Here is a 19,019-nt window from a genome sequence, read left to right as displayed (position 1 = left end):
TCCAGTACAGTGGATTTGACTTCTCAGTTCAGCGCATCAGATATCAGCCTCATTTTTCATTCCCTGCAACTGCTTGAGTGCCTGCACACATGACACCTTTAGGCAGGTATAACCCACTCTTTCAGCAGAGAAAACAAGGAATGGACACATGACATATAGCCCTTTATTAGTATAGTTGACTAGAATCCAGTGTAAAGTTGGCCTGGGAAAGATCAGGGATGTATCTCTGTAAGAACCTTGTCAAACCTTAAGCTGTAAGCCAAACAAATGTTAATCAGTTTAGTGCTGTTCAACTTAGAGAAGCAGTCACACATTAAAGCAAAAACCCTGCTCTGATTGCCCCTCACCTGCTCAGCTGTGACATGCCACTAAAGGCTTGCTGAGCAGGGGCAGGACTAGGAGCTAGAGGAAGGACAGGCTTCCTGCTTCTTCAAGGCAGAGCTAGTACTGCAGCCTCAGCTCCTGGAAGCCATGGTGCCTCCTGCCACTGCTCTGACCAGCTCTCCTCCTGCTGGAAGCAAAGCCAGCCAAGACTGAGCAGGGAGCTGAGAACTGCATCACGCAGACCCAGCTCTGCTCAGCCAGCCAGGTCCAAGGAATGCAGTTCCTGCTCCTGCTTAGACCCAGCTGGGTCTGCTCCCACCAGAAGTGGAGCCGATTAGAGGAAGCAGCAGTGGGAGGCTATAGGCCTACTGCCTCCTGCAATGCTGGAGGACTTCAACTTGGGCAGAAAACCTGCAGTGTGGCCACAAATTAATAAAACAGAAGCAAACTGGGGAGCCAGGATTTTATTTTTATGAATATTTTTTTAATTGATTTCACAGACAGTTGCAGATTTCAGTTTTTGTGAAATCTGCGAAATTGTAAATTAAGTAGGTCCCTAGTAATGGACAGTGGCTTGTTTTGAACTCTCTGTTCAGTGGTTTTTGATGCACACAGATTTTCCATTTATTTGAAGATTTACCCCTTGTTGCTGATCAGCTCTGTGCTAGTGTCAGTAAGTGCAGTGATGCCTTTTTCTTTGCAGAATTGCCAGTTCCTTCTCAGTGGCCCCACTAGGGCTAATGAAACTTTGTGTTCCAGTCATCTTATGGGCTTCAGAGGGGGTTTGTTTCTAACTTCAGCTTGCCCTCTAGCTGCCCCCTACTTGAAAAATCTGTCTCTTTGAATGTCAGACAGCACCCAAATGATTGTTCTCTCTCCTCTCTAACATTGAGGATATTGTAGTGTTATGCTGCAAACAAATCCATAGCTTGCACTGTCCAGCAAAGTGTGGTACATCCGTGGGTCAACATCTACAAGCTCCCTGCAACAAGTGGTCTTGTTTTGCAGGTTTCTTATTGACAGCCTGTAGTTGCTCACTAGCCTCAGAAAGCTATTACCATAAATTGCCAGTGTTTGGTCACATTACTCCAAGTTAATGTTGCTGCTTATCAGGGTTGCTGGAATTACATTGCAGCTGGCTCTGCAATCCATCAGGAATTGATTCAGTCATTGATCTCATAGAATGGTTGCAAGTATGGCGGCTGAATTGAGTGGCAGCTTTCTTCTTTGGTGCTACTGCACTGAAAGCATTTGTATCTTTCTGAAAACGTCCTCCTCTTCGCTGGCTTTCTCTTCATCCTGCTGCTTTCTTTTCCTGAGTTAGCTGCAGCCCTGGGATATGAAGTGCTCGCATTTCTTGCCCCCCTTGTACTGTTGCCCATAGGCTGGGCCTTTTTGGCTGCATCTTTTTGTGATGCTTTCCACATGATTCCATTAGACCAGGATGCTCCCAGGTTAGCTGGTGGGGCCTAATCTTGACTGGGCTCTGTTAGCTTGATAGTGCTGTGCTTGTTATATGCTAGCATCTTATTGTTTTACTCCTTTTCCTGAACAGTTTAGTTGCCTTTCCCATTGGGATACATTTCTCTGGGGTTAGCACTGCTTCTCCTAACAGTTTCTCCTGTAAGCTAGAATCAAATGTCCTCTAACATTCCTGTCTCTAACTAATTTAATGTTTCCAAAGTGATATGTAAACAGCAAAGTTGTCAGCTCTGTAATAATCTATTCCCTCTTGTTCCTTGGTTTTGGGTAAAGAACAATTTCTCTCTAAAATGTTCTGCTGCGTGGAGTCACAGTACTTATCAAATACCTTTATAGCGGTTTCAGGCATTATTCCTGGCAAGTCTCACTTGCTTCTCATCCTGTCTTCCCAGTGTGATGGTAAAAAAGTTTTATCTTTATTTTCTCATTTTCATCCCCAACAGTTAGCTCTGTATGTAGCCTCATTTCTTACATCCACTGCTTCCATGCTTCTGCCAGGCTGTAGACTAGAAATCCAGCTCTCACACTCATCTGAGTTCTTCCAAGCTGCCTGTCCACTCTGCTTGAGGTGTTCTTTAATTTCTGGTTATCAGCCTCTCTTCCTTCCTGTGGGTTTAACTAGGACTGACCACTGCCACCATGCTTGTAAAACTAAACCAGATCTTTAAGAGGACTCTTCCCAGAGATACAACCACTACAACTCCCCTTCTGTCATGTGCAAACAAATCAACCTCCTGCTACCTCCTCCAAATTCTTCACTTCTGCAACCTGCGCATCTTCTTCCTGGTTTCAAGCTATTTGCTACAAATTGGACCCTTCAAAATCCTTGCTTGAATCATTCACTTTCCTAAAATCTGACATTGCTTGTTTTACCCCTCTGTTTTTGATGTTTTAGGAGAAAACTTTGTGACCCCAAAGAACATGTAAGCTGCTAAAGGATCAAACTCCGGCCTAAAATACAAATCTGTTCTTCCCACTGGCTCTTTGGGGGACTCTCCCCACCATAGTTGGAGGAGTTCTCACCCTCTACTCCTAACCTTTGCATCTGTCAGTCTCTCTTCTGCCTCTCACTTCCCTGTGTACCGTGCCTTCTGCCACTGCTAAATCATCCTCTTGCTCCCCCTCCCCCTCCACATAGACCCTTAACAGGCTATCTATTGCTTTTTACAGCACATATCCTAATAGCATCCCATCTAGCTCTCCAGACCACTGAATGGGCATGGTTTCAATCTTACTGAAAACTGTGGGAGGTGGCAGGCAACTGCATTAGGAGCTTCAGCTCCACTGACAGTGATGGGAGATGGCAGCTATTTTGAATTAGGGAAAATTGAATGCTGGCAGCTTTTAATCATATTTTCATGCAGTAAGTGGAAAAAAATCCCCAAATCACTAAAATAAAATTGCAAGTTGGCAACACTGCATCTGCTGAACTGGGAACCAGCTCAGTGCAGCACATCTTCATAGCTAAACAATCAAACAATCAGAGCTTATTAACTACAGATGGGTCTTTCAGGAGCACAGGCCTCACTGTTCCTCCTGAAGTCAGTGAAAGTTCTAGCAGTGACTTCAGTGAGAGGCCAGTGCCAAGTACTTGTGAAAGCCTTGCTCCGAAATGAAAAGCACAAGAGGGAATAGATATTTAGATTACAGAGCTGACAACTCTTCTGCTCACATATAACTTTGGAGACTTTAGATTCCCTAATTAGAGACGGGCTTGTTTATGAAAGGCATGATTCTGACTTACAGGATAAATTGTTGAGAAACGGAGCTAACCCGAGGGAAACATATCCAACAAGAAAGGGCAGCTAAACAGTCCAGGGAAAGGAAAGGAAAAAAACAAAACAAAAAAACAAAGACAAATGCTGGTGCAGAATGAGTACAACAGGGTCAATCTTGCTTATTTTTAAAGTAAAGCATTTCAGTCTTCCCAACAGCGCATTCCAATGTGCTTAATTCACTGCAGTTAATGTCAGTGCACTTAATTCATTCTTAATTCAGACAGCTGTTTCAATTGACATGTGTCTGTTTCTACCTGGCTATGCCAATTAAGTTGGAAAAGGATGGAGATAGAATAACTCTATTCCACCACTCTATCCTCCTTGATGCGATTGTCTCTCCAAGAGAAAATATACCAGACATTAAACATATTCTGAGCACATCTACACAAGACGCTAAATGAGCAATAGACTAATTCTGCTGCGCGTTAGCGTGTCACAGCAAAAGCCATGCTAATACGCTAACGCGCAGTAGAATTAGCCTACTGTGCATTAGCATCACTTAAAAAGACGTGCTAGCACTACTGCACATAATATCTGTTATTACAGGTACTACACTTAATGTGCTATAACTACAGTGCATTAATGAATGACATGCCTGCTGTAATGTGGTAAAAAGATGGGCTGGGAAGAAATGGGTTATAAAACATTTAATTAGTCTGTGAGTTGAAAGACTCAGGGTGGAGTGCTCTAGATATGTCCTGGTAATCAGAGATCCCATCAGGATCATCAGTATTACCTGGGAACCTATTTATCTCCATTCAGGCTCCCAGTATCTACTGATGCGTTATATGTATTGACTGTTCCTACCATGTTGTTTCCCAGCTGTATTTCCACTCCTCCCTAGGGGTATACACTGGAGACTAGCCTGTTTGCAAAGACAGACTAGATTTGCAATTTATTTATTTTATTTTTTTATCTAACCTTTTTATTTGCATGCAGTGGATAAAGATCAGGAGCAAGCCATTTAAATGGGCATGGAGTTCCTTTTTGGGAACTCTGAGTTGGTACATTTCATTCCTCTAAGAGGAATCCCAGCAATCCAAGGTCATAAACTATTTCATGCTTTTGACCACATTTTAAAGAGGCTGCATTTCCTGGGCATCTCCTCTGCTATCCATAACCTCATAGTCCATCTCCCATCCTGTCTATGGTTCATACCAGCCCTGTGGCAACTCCCTCAAGCAGTAGCTTTTATGAAAGTGCTGCATGCATTATAGCTGGGGGAAATAAGGAGCCAGGACCACATGACCAGCTAGTTCCCTGTATCCTATCAGGAAGTTGCTTCATTGATCCCCAATGATCCACTGGAAACCACTGCTCTGTAGCCTGCTTTTCTCACGCCCCAAGGAACTGACTCTAAGGCATCTATATATTAACAGAACCTTTGAGATGAAAGGCAAACAGCTTCAGCATTTCATCAAAGAGTACAGACTCCTTTTCTCCTGAACAGCATTAAAGGCAGGATGAATCAGCTGATGCAGCACTCCTTCGAGCTTTGTCAGAAAAAAATATGTTCATATTTTAAAAAGGGTTATGGACATGGTCAAGGTTGCTGGGTATGTAAATTAGCCTACTCAAACCACTTCCTCAAGCTCTGCTTGAAGGAATCCTGCTGTGTTCCTTCTTTGCATTTATTTTGAAAATTACAGTTTCCTCCAACACAAACTCTGAACTCCCTACCCACATCGATAACATTCTCTACTCACATTGATATGCGACTCATTCAAATGAAACTGCAATGCAGTTTTTATGGATTAAATATTTGAAAGGCTTTTTCTCTTTAAATATATTACAGGCAGAAAGGCAAAACAAACTTTGTTTTTCCTGATTATAATATGGCTCACCATTTCTCCAATAAGTGGCTCTAAATTTTACCATAATGGGCCACAATCCTTCAACTGTATTTTTATGGAGATGGATCCTTGAGGAGATATAATGACTCTGATCAGATAGAAAGATCTGACGAATCAGAGCCTAGAAGATATGAACAAATCTACTACAAGGAAAAAGGGAAAGGGGCTTTACTGTGTACCAGTTAGTGAGTGGTATCTGCTTCTGTACATAATCTTGCCCTTTGATTAAGTGACAACTAAACTGTGGTAACTTACCTTAGCCCTCAGTGAAAGAGGAGTAACATGAGTTAACTTCTACCTGCTGAAGATAAGAATGCATTCATAGGCAGTTACTTTTGGATTATTTGACACACAGTAAAGCTCCCCTTCCTTTTAAGCTGCAGTGAACTGTTTTTACGTCCATAGCTGCAGTCCCTTAGGAGACGCATCCACATGAAACTAGAGACCCTAAAGTAGAAATCTACAGAGGAAACATTTTGATGCAGCTTCTACTACAGATCATTTCTCTTTGTGTTTACGAAGATGAAAATAACACAAACATTGCTTCTGCTTGCTGATCACTGTGCCCCAGGCTTTTGGATGAACTTTAGTGTATCTTCATTCCTGCAGAATATGACGTAGTGGAATACCATAATAAAAGCCAGCGGTCCAGTACACCAATGGATGTGCTTCAGACGGGGAAGAGCATTTGCGAGGGATATGCCGGGCTCTTTGAACAGATGTGCAGGTAAATTAAGATCAGAAACATTCAATGCCAGGGAGAGTGAATGGTAATTGTCATCTCTGTGCCTATTCTGTCTCCCTTTACATCGACTAATCAGACTTTAAGCAGGACTTGAAAAACTTTAGCTTTCAAACCATGCTGTGGAATAACAGAGAGTCCTAGAAAGGTCAATTTTGCTTTTCCCCTCCCCCCACCCCCCAGCATAATTTACTTTGTGCCATCTGCTGAGCTTCGCGTTGCATTAACATAATGGTAGATGAATGTACGGGGATAATTTGGTTAGAAGAGTCTGTGGTTTTTTCTTTGAGTATCTCTGCATCTGAAGGTTAAACGAATGGCAAGGCTGGAACACAGAAGAACATCAGTGCAACCGGCTCACATGTTAGAGGCAGTTGTATAATTATGGAAGCATCAGCATGAGCCTTTCTAAAATTCTCTGTAAATATCCTCACATCTCAGCTAGAAGAAGGACTGCAGTATCTAGCTCCTATCTAGCACTTTCCATCAGTAGATCCCTAGGGGCTTTGCAAAGGAGCTACTATTTATAGACCAAATTCCATCCACCTTCTGCATGCAAGTAGCTTGTTGACATAGGTGAGAAGGATTTGTCCCCTACAGGACCAAGAGTAGGCTTTGACAAACAATTATAAATGCCGTTTTTGTACAAGGAGACTCCTTTCTTGGCAGAAAATGCACTCTGCTTTGATTCCAAGAAAAGCCATTAGTGCAAACGATATGGGGGGAGCAGGGTCTTCCTTCTCCTCTGTGAAGTTTGTGACTTACGGTAGTTTTAAGATTAAAATGAAGATGCATCACAAAAGTAGACACAGTAACTGCTTTTTGGGGACTCTGCCACATGGAAATCGTATCACGTTTAGGTGCTTACATGCAGTTAGGTATCCAATAGGTGTCTAATCTATGGAATAGGTTTTTGTCCAAAGCCTTTTAAAGGCAGGTATAGTGCAAGTTACTTCACCATAGCAGATTTGCTAGTAAAGACACCAATAGCTGTCTGTCAGTTGCCCCACTTGCACATAACCATTTGGTTAAATATAAAAATACATGATGCTGGAGGAAGTAGGAACAGGAAGATGGAGCTTGATAAATTTGTAACTGGGATTATGTGATGGGAGTTGCTTGTGATAGCTGGAAACTGGATCAAGTGACCCAGGAAAGCCCTATCCCCTGTGTTCCTCTAATACGAAATTAATTTTGCCTTTAGCTGAAAGATGGGCCTCTAAGTTACCCTTTACAAAATGGAGCCCATTCCAGTTGGTTGAAACAATGGTCTCCAATATACAAGTGGGCTGCAAAATATCAGTTATTAATTGAAAGGTATGAATAATCACTGAAACCTCTCTCCATTCCCAGAATGCTTGGAAATATGCATGGCCAACTTCTCCCCAACTGTAAATTTGTCCCAATAAAAGGTATCACAAAAGAAAAAAACATATATCTTAAAACAGTGGTCACCAACCAGCGGATCTTGATCTACCAGTAGATAGATCTCGGAGCCTCTTCGAGTCGAGCCGAGGCTGGGGGCTGAGTGCCCACATGCATGCACACGTGCGCCCCAGCCCAGCAGATCAGTCCATGGGGGAGGGAAGGGGTAGGGGCTAGATCGAGGCCCCCGCGATGAAGGAGAGTACCGCAGAGGCAGGAGCAGGGCTAAATTGAGTGGGGCCCCGGCCAGGTGGGACTTACCAGCTGGGAAGGTGCACCCCCAAATAATTTTCTCTCAATCTATCCCTCTGTCCCCTCCCCACAGACTTACCTGCTGTGGGGAGGGGAGGGGTGGCAGCAGCACACAGTAGATCTTGGGTTGCTTTTAAACGCCAAAAGTGATCTCCTACTTAAAAAGTTTGGACACCACTGTCTTAAAATATACAATGTAAAATATACATTGATAACTGAAATCTTCAGTGATAGAAAAAAGGGACTTTAAAAAAAAGTGTGAAATGTGAATGTAGAGAATGAGTCTAGCCAACTTTACAGTATCCCATGACACTAGATTGTGTAGTTTAAAGCAAACAATAAAAATTAAGAAACAATGATTATCCAGTATAATTTTATAATTGCATTTTTATTATATTTGAAATAACCACCAATTAGAGAAACATACTGCAAAAAAATCAATGCCCATTTTGTTCATTAAAAAAGAATCTATCCAAGAACCTGTTTGAGATTCACACATTCAGATCAGCTATTCTTCTTCCTGAATAAAGGCTATCACCTTCCTTGACTTCAGGTTGATTACTCATTTTATGATTCAGCAAACTCCCAAGGTAGCCAGTCTTTTGCTTTTATCAAATATTAACTGAATATTGACCCTGCAGACTCTCCTCCTCACTAACTGTAATATAGTTCCTCTGTTTCTCCCATCAAAGACAATTCTATTTTGCAAGAGGCTCTTCATTGCCTTTTCTGAACCTGCTACACGCAATCCAAGACTTTTTGTATGAAGACAGTACAGAAAGAACAGATTTCCCAATTTTAGAAGTTTCCCAAGGCCGGTATTTTAAAAAAAATGATGCCTTAAAATTATGCTTCTTAATATTACATTGAGGCAATGTGAGGACCCCACAACTCCTGTAGAAATCAGTGGTTGACACCAATGACACCCTATCATTTGAGTGAGGACAGTGGTTCCTGGCATAAATGGTGGGTAGTCATCTTAACTTCTGCTCAAGGAGACAGACCTATAATTGACCAGCTGACAGTCCCATAGCTGGGGAAGGTAGAACATTTTTGGAGGCTGCTACTAAGATACCAAGCCTAAAATGCCGATTTTCAACGGTTAGACATATTCAAAATGAACTTAAAATTAGATTTCAGCAATATTTACCACTAAATGTTTCCTGGGTTGGTGCCAATGAACTCTAGGAGGTTGCTAGCAGCAGGGAAGGAGCTGTAAACCCCTCAGCACAGACCCAGGCAAAAAAGAAACTGACTGGAAATGGCTAGTGTGAATACTCAGACTGGCTGGCATTTCGAAGGGCTCAATACAGGCATCTGAAGCAAAGTTGTCTGTAGTTTCTAATGCATATTTAACTGTCAAGGTTTGTTTTTATTCAGATATCTTGGGAAAGAGCATACATTGATACCCAACTGGCCTTCTCCCCCTGCTGTCTATCTAACCACATCTGCTTTTTGCCTCTTCTATATTCAATAACTCATCCTTTTACTCTCCCAAACGGAGCTTCAGTCCTTCTACCCCATGCCATTAATATTTTTGTTGCCTTTTTCTTTAACATACCCATTTCTTTTCTTTTCCTTTTTTTCTTAAAAAAAAAAGATGAATTAATCAAAATTGGGCCCAGAATGAAAGGAAAAGATAAGCAGTTGAGTTACACAGTAGCACTAACACATTGCATTGTATTGTAACATCTCTGTTTAAACACAGACCAACATCTTGCCAACTTTTAATCATCTCAGTGCACTGAGCAGAAGTTTCCACTGAAATGGCTAATGTCAGTTTAAATTGCTTCTTCCAGTCCCCATTACCTCATCCTTCATATCATCATCTGCCATCATGTTGTCCAATCTACTGACTTTGTTAATTGTTACTGGAGCTCCTCGCTAGTCCTAGCTAATCTAAGTGATCTGTATAAACTCGTTTAATTGAAGGATGAAAGAGAGCTGGCTACTTACTCAGTCTCCTTGCCAATACAGGGTTCTTTCTACACAGTTATGCAATTACAGTTTTGTTAAATGGTTTTCTTATAAAGGCATTTCTATCACTTCCCTTGGGAGACCCAAGCACATTCTAGTATATCTCTCCATTGAGAGTTTACTAATAGTCTTCCAAAATGTGTGTGGGCCTGGCAAAGAAAGGTAGGACTTAACTTTTGATACCTTGTTTCAAAGGCTGGGATTTTTCAAAGGTATCAAAGGAACTATAGACCCAACTCCTCGTAAATTAGTGGGAATTATATGCCTAGCTCTCATCCAGTCCATTTTAAAGTCCTACTATCAGTCTTCCTTGAAGTCACGGGTGGGCAAAATATGGCCCGTGGACCAGGTGTGGCCCGCCAGGCCATTCTATCTGGCCTGCGGGGCCCCTAAAAAAATTTAGAAAATTAATATTTATTTGCCCCTGGCTGCCTGTCATGTGGCCCTCAATGCCTTGCCAAAACTCAGTACGTGGCCCTCCACCTGAAATAATTGCCTGTCCCTGCACTAAGCCAACCCATGATCTCGGTCACACCAGCATAAAAATCATGTCATCTCTGATTCACGTCAATGGAATTTCTTGGGGTTTATTGCCCTGTTCCACAGGAAAATGCGACTTATGCAGAGTTCAGGGCTGGCACAGACTGATTCGCCTTGTAAGATCTGCTGCACGGAGCAATAGACTGTTCAGTGCAAGTCTTGGTAGAGTCTTGCCCAGCCTGTCTTTCCATACCTCCAATTACAGGCCATCTCTCACAAACTCCATATCACACGTTGGCACTGGCTTAAGAAATGTTTCCTTATATGTAATTTAACTTTCTTTAAGAACATACTACTTATCTCATTATTTCCCAGATAACACATAGTCTCTGACCTTTAACAGAACAGTTTATACAGCGATATCTTATCCTAGTCCACCATCCCCCTCAGTCTCTCTCCTCTTCAGGCTATGTAGCTTGATCTCCTACAGTAGTTCCAAATTCATTATACCCTTGTCTTGGTGTCACTGCAGTTGCAATCCCTTGATCCTTCCCTAATTTTATAATATTTTTTCTGAAAGGGCCTAATGCAAAGCTACTGAAGCTCTGAAGCAAGAATCATTTTTCAGTCTTGCAATAAGGCCACTAAGAAGACCATGACTGCCTGTAATAGTCCACAGGCACAGCAAAATGGGAGCCTAGGGCTGCATGATGAGGGTTCATTGGTGTTATGGTTTTACAAATATGGCAAAAAATCTTTTCAGAATAAGGGCAAAAATCCAGATTGGCTTTTTAGGCACCATCTAGACTCCAGTATGCCAGGAAGAGAGATATCCTAAGTTCTAGACTTTTCTTAGTTTGACAGGATTCACACACACAGCCCAGGGGAGTGCCATAACCAAAAGTCTAGATAATTGAGAAAGGCTACATATGGAAACTCCTTTCCCCTCACCGTCATGCTTACCCTTTCTTGTTGAAAGCTATGCCACTGTGCAAATCAAGAGTGCAAAAGTCATGGGACCAGAAGGAATAAGCAATAGCACTAGCCTGTCTACTAATGATTAGGGCACTGACCTGAGGGCTGGGGCCCCCTAAGTTTGTTTCACCTCAGGCAAAGGAAGGCAACTTCTCTAACCATTAGGACCTGTTAACTAAAAGATGGGTGGTGACGTTCCCACTTCCCACAGCATGTTTTTGAGTGGAGGTGACTAGTTTTGCACTGAACTGAATGTTATGGGGGTCCAGCAGTTATACAGAGAATATGCCACAGGATTAGACTCCTCCAGGGCCCTGACAGAGTTGGGAGCCTAGGGAGTTTCTGTGCATGTGGAAGCCTGTGTGTAGGCTTTCACAGTCCAGAAATGAAGGCATAACATAGACTTAGACACAAATTTTGCAGTTGCTGGATTGGGGGGGCAGCAGGAGATCTTCTGAATTGCTTTTTGCAGTTTAGAACCCTGAATTCTACCTACATCCTGTTCAGTCATTTTGCTTACCAATCTGAATCTGGCATGGTGGGGGTTGAGTAGTTCTGTACAAAGCTGCCTTATTACCAAACCACCTTTAAGTGAGATTTCTCTCTCTAAAAGAATGCTCTCCCTGTTGTTCCAAAGCAGCACCACACTATCAACTCATAGCCAATTCATCAGCTATTAACTCCAGGTTTCTCCATAGTGCCTGCCGCTATGTAAATAGCCATCCATCATTTCATAACCGTACTACTTATTTGCCCTAGACTTCACTTTGCATCTGAGTCAAATCCATATTGTGCAGATAATCGTGTTTCTAAAGTACACAGCTTATTACTTTAAGCAGCTGCTGCATTTAATACAAGATGAACTAGAAAAATGAACTAGAAAAATTTCAGTTTCAGCCTATGCAGAAGATGATCTGTTTAAACAAAACAAATTTGGACAAATGTTCAAACAGGATTCCAGAGTGTTTAATTCCCATTTACTCTCTCATGACAGAGACACTGATTTCTATACTCTTTAATATTTGCTCCCAGAAAAATAATTTCAATTGCTTAAAAAATGATCATCCAAGAAATCCAAGATATTTTCCTGCAGTTAGAAAGTATACATTTGTTCTAGAGATGAATGTCTGCCATGATTTTCTCTAATTTGGGGTAGCCTTAGAGATGACTCCAAAGAATCACAAGATTGAGGAAATCAACACAGCCTGTTGTCTTAGCCCAAAGTACACTGAATGCACTATTAAACTAGTGACCAAGAAGTTGTACAAAGTACAGAAAAGAAAATAGCACTCCCCAAATCTTCTGGGAAAGCCTGTGATAAAGAAGTGACTTCACATTATACTAGGAAGGTGCCCCAGAGTTGATCACATAGCACTCTGTATAGAGACATCCACCACCAGAGCTCAGTAAGAGGTGGTCTCTTGTTGACCAAAAATATTATATGCTGCATATGAAACCATGGTTTCTAAGGAACCTAGATTCTAGTTCTGAGTGAAATGCTAAATTTTAAGTCATCCTAAAATTTTGAATATGTAGAAATGGAAATCATCCGAGCATAAGATACTGCTTCAAAAGTCTCTTCCATCCTTCCAGGATCGCAGGTATTCAGTGCATGAAGTTGTCAGGATATTCTAAAGGGTATGGCTATAAAACTGGACAGACCTTTCAAGGGGATTCTGACCATGCCTGGAATGCAGTTTACCTGGATGGAAAGTGGCATCTGCTGGACAGCACCTGGGGAAGCGGCTCAGTTGATGATTCCTGTAGGAATTTCACATTCAGGTATGGGATCCCTTTTTTTTTTTCTTTTTTTTTTAAATTCAATGCACCAACTCAGCTAGTAATGGGGCATGAGAAGAGGCAGGGTAGAAGTGTGTGGAATGGAGATGGTATTAAGATTATTATTTTCTGGGTCAGGAGTAAGAAGCAGATACTGTTTGTCATAATTTAAAAAAAGGCCTCATAAAAGGACTAGAGTAAAACGTTCTAAAGCCCCTTAGGGCACCATGGGCATTTCCAATTGGGAAAAATCCTAATTCCCTAGTGGGGAAGTCTAAAAGTCAACCAAAGCACTTGAACACATGAAATTCCTAAGTCTCATGATAAACCTGCAATTAGAAGGGCATCATTCTGATATCTATCACTAGAAATGAGTAGTCCTAGTCTGCTTTTTTGTTGTGATGCCTGAGAACCCAGAGGACTGTATAAATCTGCACCTTCATATTATGAAAGAGTTGGTTCTAAATCTGCATGAAAGGCAGCAATATTAAGACTTTGCTGCTACAAATGCTGATGAACATGCTTAATTTTAAGTAGATACATTTCCTTAATGGAAATCAAACAGATCATATGTATGCTTAAGCATGTATGCAAGTGCCTTCATTTATGTCCTAAAAGGTCAAAGAAAAAAAAAAATAAGTGGGTGCCTTTCAGACTGAAAAAAAATGGGACTTCGAAGTGTTGTGGGGTGTATAGGCAACACAGGACTGGTCCCTTATCTCCTCTAGCTGCTCATGTGAAAACAACCTATTAAGAAAGATAATAATGGATAGGCATATCATCCACTTTCCACACACTGCTTTGTCTTCTAAAATAGCATGACACTGATTTTTCATTTTGCAAGTTTGAAGACTGTCAGCAAACAATCACTTTCTATGTTATTCTCACCTCTTCCCTCATATCGTTTTCCCAGATACAATGAATTTTATTTTCTTACGCACCCGGCCCTGTTTATTAATAACCATTTCCCAGAAAACAGCAACTGGCAGCTTCTTAAGCCCACTTTGACGCTGAAAGAGTTTGAGAACAACATGTGGCACAAGAGTAATTTTTATACAATGGGCATGCTGTGCGCACACCCGGACACACCCATCATCCAAACAGGTAACAGCTGGCAACAATGGCAGGCAAGGTTCTTTGGATAGATGTGATATCTTTTATTAGACCAAATAAATAGTTGGAAAAAAGTTCTTTGCAAGCTTTTGGGTACAAACACTTCTTCAGGCATTGGGAGACTCACAACCACCCTGCTGGTAACAATGTAAGTCAGCCACATCTGGATTCATGGTACCCTGCTATTCTGATGAGTCACTTTTCCAGCTCATGGCTGACAAGCACTTGGATTCTGTTTTTTAAATTTTAGCTGTTAAACAATACCCAGGGGATACAAAAATCCCTTTTACCATTTCAGGACTAGTGGTTAGGAACTAGAAGAGTTTAAGTAGCCGATCATAATAGGCAATAACTTAGTCCCATCTTAGCAGCTATGAAAATTCCACTACACTTCAAATAAAGCCAATTTTTTTTTTTTTAAATGTCTGAAGTCTGACTCCTGTTTACCATAGATACCTATGTAAGCATCCTGACTTTTAGACAAACTGACCAGCTGGCAAGCCCCTTTTCCCCTCAGTCAAGCCACTTATTCAGGTAGCAACTCTTGACTTCCAGGCCTGACTTCAGGTCCACATTTTCAAAAGTCTTGGCCCAATGTTTGCAAAAATCAGAACTGGGTCTTTTAACTTACAAGTGACTGAAAGAATTTAACATAATTCAAAAAGAGATTAGCTCATTTTATGAATGTTTTGAATACCCCAAGTTGTCATAATCAAGGACAATAATAATTTTGGAAGGAATATTCAGACACAGGCTTTTGGGCTTATATCTGTGTCAAACTCTTAGTGTAACAGGAGGGACGGCAGGGTCACCGTGCTAGCCCGTTGCCTCCTCTACTGTGCCAAGCTTCAGACTTGCACCCTCCTATTCTTGCCCGCCACGACTTTGATGATATCTGCGTTTTTAATAGGGAGGCTACCTCTCTTCCACTTGGCCACAGTTCTCCTGCTCCGGGTGTTCTGTATCTCTAAGCCTTATGGGCCTTCTCTGTACGCCGCCCTTCTCACTAGGGCCTTCTCTGTACTGCTGCCCCTCTCACTGGGGCTCTCCACACCCACACTGGGGCTTCTCCATAATGCTGCCCCATCTCCTGGGGCTCTCCACACCCCCACTGGGGCCTTCTCTGTAGTGCTGCCCTCTCACCGGGCTCTTCCTTCTGCAAGGCTGCCCCCTCTCACCGGGCTCTTCCCTCTGCAAGGTTGCCCCCTCTCACCGGGCTCTGCTCCGCAAGGCTGCCTTCTCACAGGGCTCTTCTCTGGAGCTGGGGTCTGTACCCCTGAACTCCGTGCCCTCACTGGGGCTGGGGTCCTCACTCTACCGTGAGTCCCCTATGAGGCCTCCTCCATCCCCTTACAGCCTCACCCAAACCACTGGTGTAAACAAACTGAAACAAACACAAGCCCCTGGGCTACAAAGCAAACATAAGCCTCCAGTTAAACTGTGCTCAGGCCTACCAGGGTTCTGTCACCTGGTGGTGACCAACTCTGCTCTGGCATCCTGGCTCTGCTTCTCTTTTCTTTCTGGCAGGGAGCTCCTTCTGCCTTGGCTGCTGGTAGGGAACCCCCAGCCTGGCCTCCTGCCTGTGGTTTATATAGGCCAGGCCCTGCCCCTTCTTTCAGCCAGCTAGGCAGGCGTAACCCATTAGCCCCCTTTTGTTGCCTTGGCCACCAGCACCTGACAAGCCTTCCTGGCTCTCGCAGTAGCAGGCACCTTAGTGTCCTGCTACACTTAGCATTAACCTCAGCTGCTTTCCACAGGGCTCATCCAAAGCATTTGGGACTAGCTATAGAGCCCTTGGTCTGGTCAAGCCTAGCAATTCCCTAAAGTGTGAGCAACTAGAGACTTAACTGAAAGCAGTGCAACAGCTCCTGCAGGCTTTGATATCCTACAGCATCCAAGACCCATGGGCAATTCCCTTTCATGTCTCATGAAATATAAGCAAGTATCCTAAAAACAAGGACCCACCTCTGCCCTGTTCCTTCTGAAGGGCGTAGATTTGACAGGCATTTGACAAGTTATAATCAACCAACTGCATCCCTTTTGTTTCAGTGCCAGGATGGCTGGTGACCCAGTGGGACAGGCAGTCCTCCTGGTCATTCTGTATGTAGGAATTTTATATCAATGTAAAAGTAAATGCCTAAACCGTCTCTTCTTTTGTACTTCACAGTAAATGGAAAAGCAACCATCTCCGTCGAGAGCCGTTCTCCAGCATTATTTATGTATAAGATGAAGGGAACAAAGGAACATGGTTTAATGACTTTAAAGAAAAATGAGATGAAGCTGGAGGTCTACCCCCAGATGACTGGGAATCACAAGTTAGAGGTCTTTGCCAAGCCCCACAAAGGCTCCGAGGACCTCTACAACTGTGTGCTGGAATATACCCTTGAGTGCAACTCTGTGGACAAAAACATTTGTTTTCCAAAAGACCTCCATCAGCCTGTAGGGCCCAGCTGGTTCACAGAGCGACAAGGGTTCCTGAGGCCATCACACCCTGACCCCATCATTCACACCAATGATGGCCGGTGCTCCATCACCTTTACCTTGAGCAAAGATCTAAGTGTCTTAGCCTCACTGCACTCTGATAACAGCAGCTTAACTGAGGATGTGACAAGGCGACACATCATGCAAATCCATCGTGGAACCCAGATTGAGTTCAAGATCCATCTCCCCCACTCAGGGAACTTCGTTCTTAAAATCTATACCAAGAAGAAGGCTGACCCAGGCAACTACAATTATATCTTCAACTACCTCATCTCCTGCCCAAACACTGAAGTGAAATGGCCAGTTTTCCCCCAGTATTACAGCAAATGGGCAGAAGACTACGAACTACTGGAACCCCTTTCTGGGTTGCTGCCAGCCAATCGCAACGTTCATTTTAAGCTCAAGCTGCATGGTATAGCCAAGGTGTTTGTTCAGTGTGAAAACACTTGTCCTCTGACATTGAGTAAAGATGGCTTCTGGGAAGGAACCTTTAACACTTCTGGATGCACAGAGGTATTTGTCATGGTGCTAGAGAATGCTAACCACAAGTTCTACTCCCATATCTTGAAGTATGAAGTAGAAACCCAATAAAGTCTCTCCCTAACTTGCCCAAAACAACATTTCAGCATGTCCAAGAACTGTATCATTTTATGTGATCATTAGCTCCCTTCCTCTAGCAAATATAGAACTGTGTGTTCATATTTTTGGAAGAGCCAGTGCTTGAACAAGATCAAAACAACCAAGCAAAGATCTGTAATTGTTATGAAGGGGGCAGTAGGGTAGGGACTTCAAAATATTACACCAATATTTAGGCAATACCATCCAAAAAATGAATCAAGCAAAGCAATTGACTTTGTCCACAATTCATTAAGCAACAACGACTGGATCCTGAAACATCATGCATCACAAAAGAAGATTTACCATAGCAACTTTGAGTAGCAATATGGCATGGAAGTAGTTTAAAGATCTTTCAACCAGGATTTCTGTGCATTTCTAGCTTGGCAGCAAAATACATCCCAGGGAAGAGACATGCTATTGGGAGAAGTTTCATTAATTGAAGGCTTTCTTGTGCACTTCATTGTCTTATAAATCTACATTATATTCTAAAGTGACTGTTCTTACAGCTTTCATCTTAAATTTAATAAATGATTTTTACCTCATTCATATTTTTACACGAATTGGAGCATTTGAGTTATAAACACTTCAGCTATAATGTTGTAGCTATGTTGTAGCTAATTCTGTTATCTTGGCCACAAAATTGGTTCTCACCTTTACAAAGAGAAACAGTTATACTGAGATTAACATTAGTTCTCAAAGCTAATATTTAAAAAGGACCCTAACCTGTTTATACAGGACAGCAACTACTGAACTTGATAGTTATTTGGGATATTAGCCCGGAAGAAAAAAAGAATAATCAAAGGAATTTGGGTCCATACAGAAATGTGACTGCTAATCACTAACTTTATACACAAAACCAGTCTGTGCCCTAAACACAGAAAAAATTGCATGCAAAAATCAGAGCGGTCTTCTTTTTCGCCTTACTTTATTAATCAATGAAAAAAAATGTGCGACAAACCACAAAATTAAACTTCCTATTCATAAAAAATGTAAAATGTCCATAAATCTGTGTGATCCAAGAAACAGCATTTTGTTTTAAATTAAATTTTTTAAAAGTCAGTTTCTCTCATTCTATTTATTGTATTTATGGAATGACTTTAGCTTCTGCTGTTGACAGAAAAAATAGCTAACAATTCATCTTCCAGAACGCCAACAAAAGTAGTGCTTTAGTGACTGGAGGGAGGGTGAGGAGGCCTATGAACAATTCTAAAGCCCTCCAGAAACACCCCACCATTCCTGCTCTCTGTATTTGGCAGCTGTTCCCTATAGGAATGCAAGTGAACCCTGTCAGCCAGCAGACATGCGATTTCCTGAACTGCAGAATATACACAACAGGAACAAGGTACAGGTACAAGAAAAAGGAAAACCCATGGGCATTCTCTGTGCCCGACTAGGTCCACAAAGGCTGAAAGAAGATTTCCCTGACACTACCAAGGGCAGCCTTAGTTGAAGCAAGTCTGCTTTCGTTTTGGTGTATAGCAAAGGAATGTAGAATAATAGAATCATAGAAAAACAGGGCTGGAAGGGACCTCAGGAGGTCGCATCTAATCCAACCCCCTGCTGAAAGCAGGGCCAGCCCCAACTAGATCATCCCAGTCAAGGCTTTGTTGAGCCTGGCCTTAAAAACCTCCAAGAGCTTCCACAACTTCTCTGGGTAACCTGTTCCAGTGCTTTATTACCCACCTAGTGAGAAAGTTTCTTTTAATATCTCATCTAAACCTCCCTTGCTGCAACTTGAGA

General features: G+C 42.3%; 1 protein-coding gene across 1 annotated transcript in view; it reads left to right on the top strand.

Moving 5' to 3' along the window:
- KY (kyphoscoliosis peptidase) overlaps positions 1 to 18,299 on the top strand; it is a 37,032-nt gene extending 18,733 nt beyond the window's left edge. Inside the window, exons 8-11 of the mRNA XM_019489793.2 lie at positions 6,047 to 6,164; positions 12,882 to 13,070; positions 13,981 to 14,171; positions 16,348 to 18,299. Coding sequence (XP_019345338.2) covers positions 6,047 to 6,164; positions 12,882 to 13,070; positions 13,981 to 14,171; positions 16,348 to 17,252 — 1,403 coding nt within the window. The 3' untranslated portion in view covers positions 17,253 to 18,299. The remainder of the gene's footprint in view (positions 1 to 6,046; positions 6,165 to 12,881; positions 13,071 to 13,980; positions 14,172 to 16,347) is intronic.
- The last annotated feature ends 720 nt before the right edge of the window (positions 18,300 to 19,019 follow it).

Source organism: Alligator mississippiensis, chromosome 7 (assembly GCF_030867095.1).
Source record: "Alligator mississippiensis isolate rAllMis1 chromosome 7, rAllMis1, whole genome shotgun sequence".
NCBI lineage: Eukaryota > Metazoa > Chordata > Crocodylia > Alligatoridae > Alligator > Alligator mississippiensis.
This window is presented reverse-complemented; position numbering and strand designations above follow the sequence as displayed.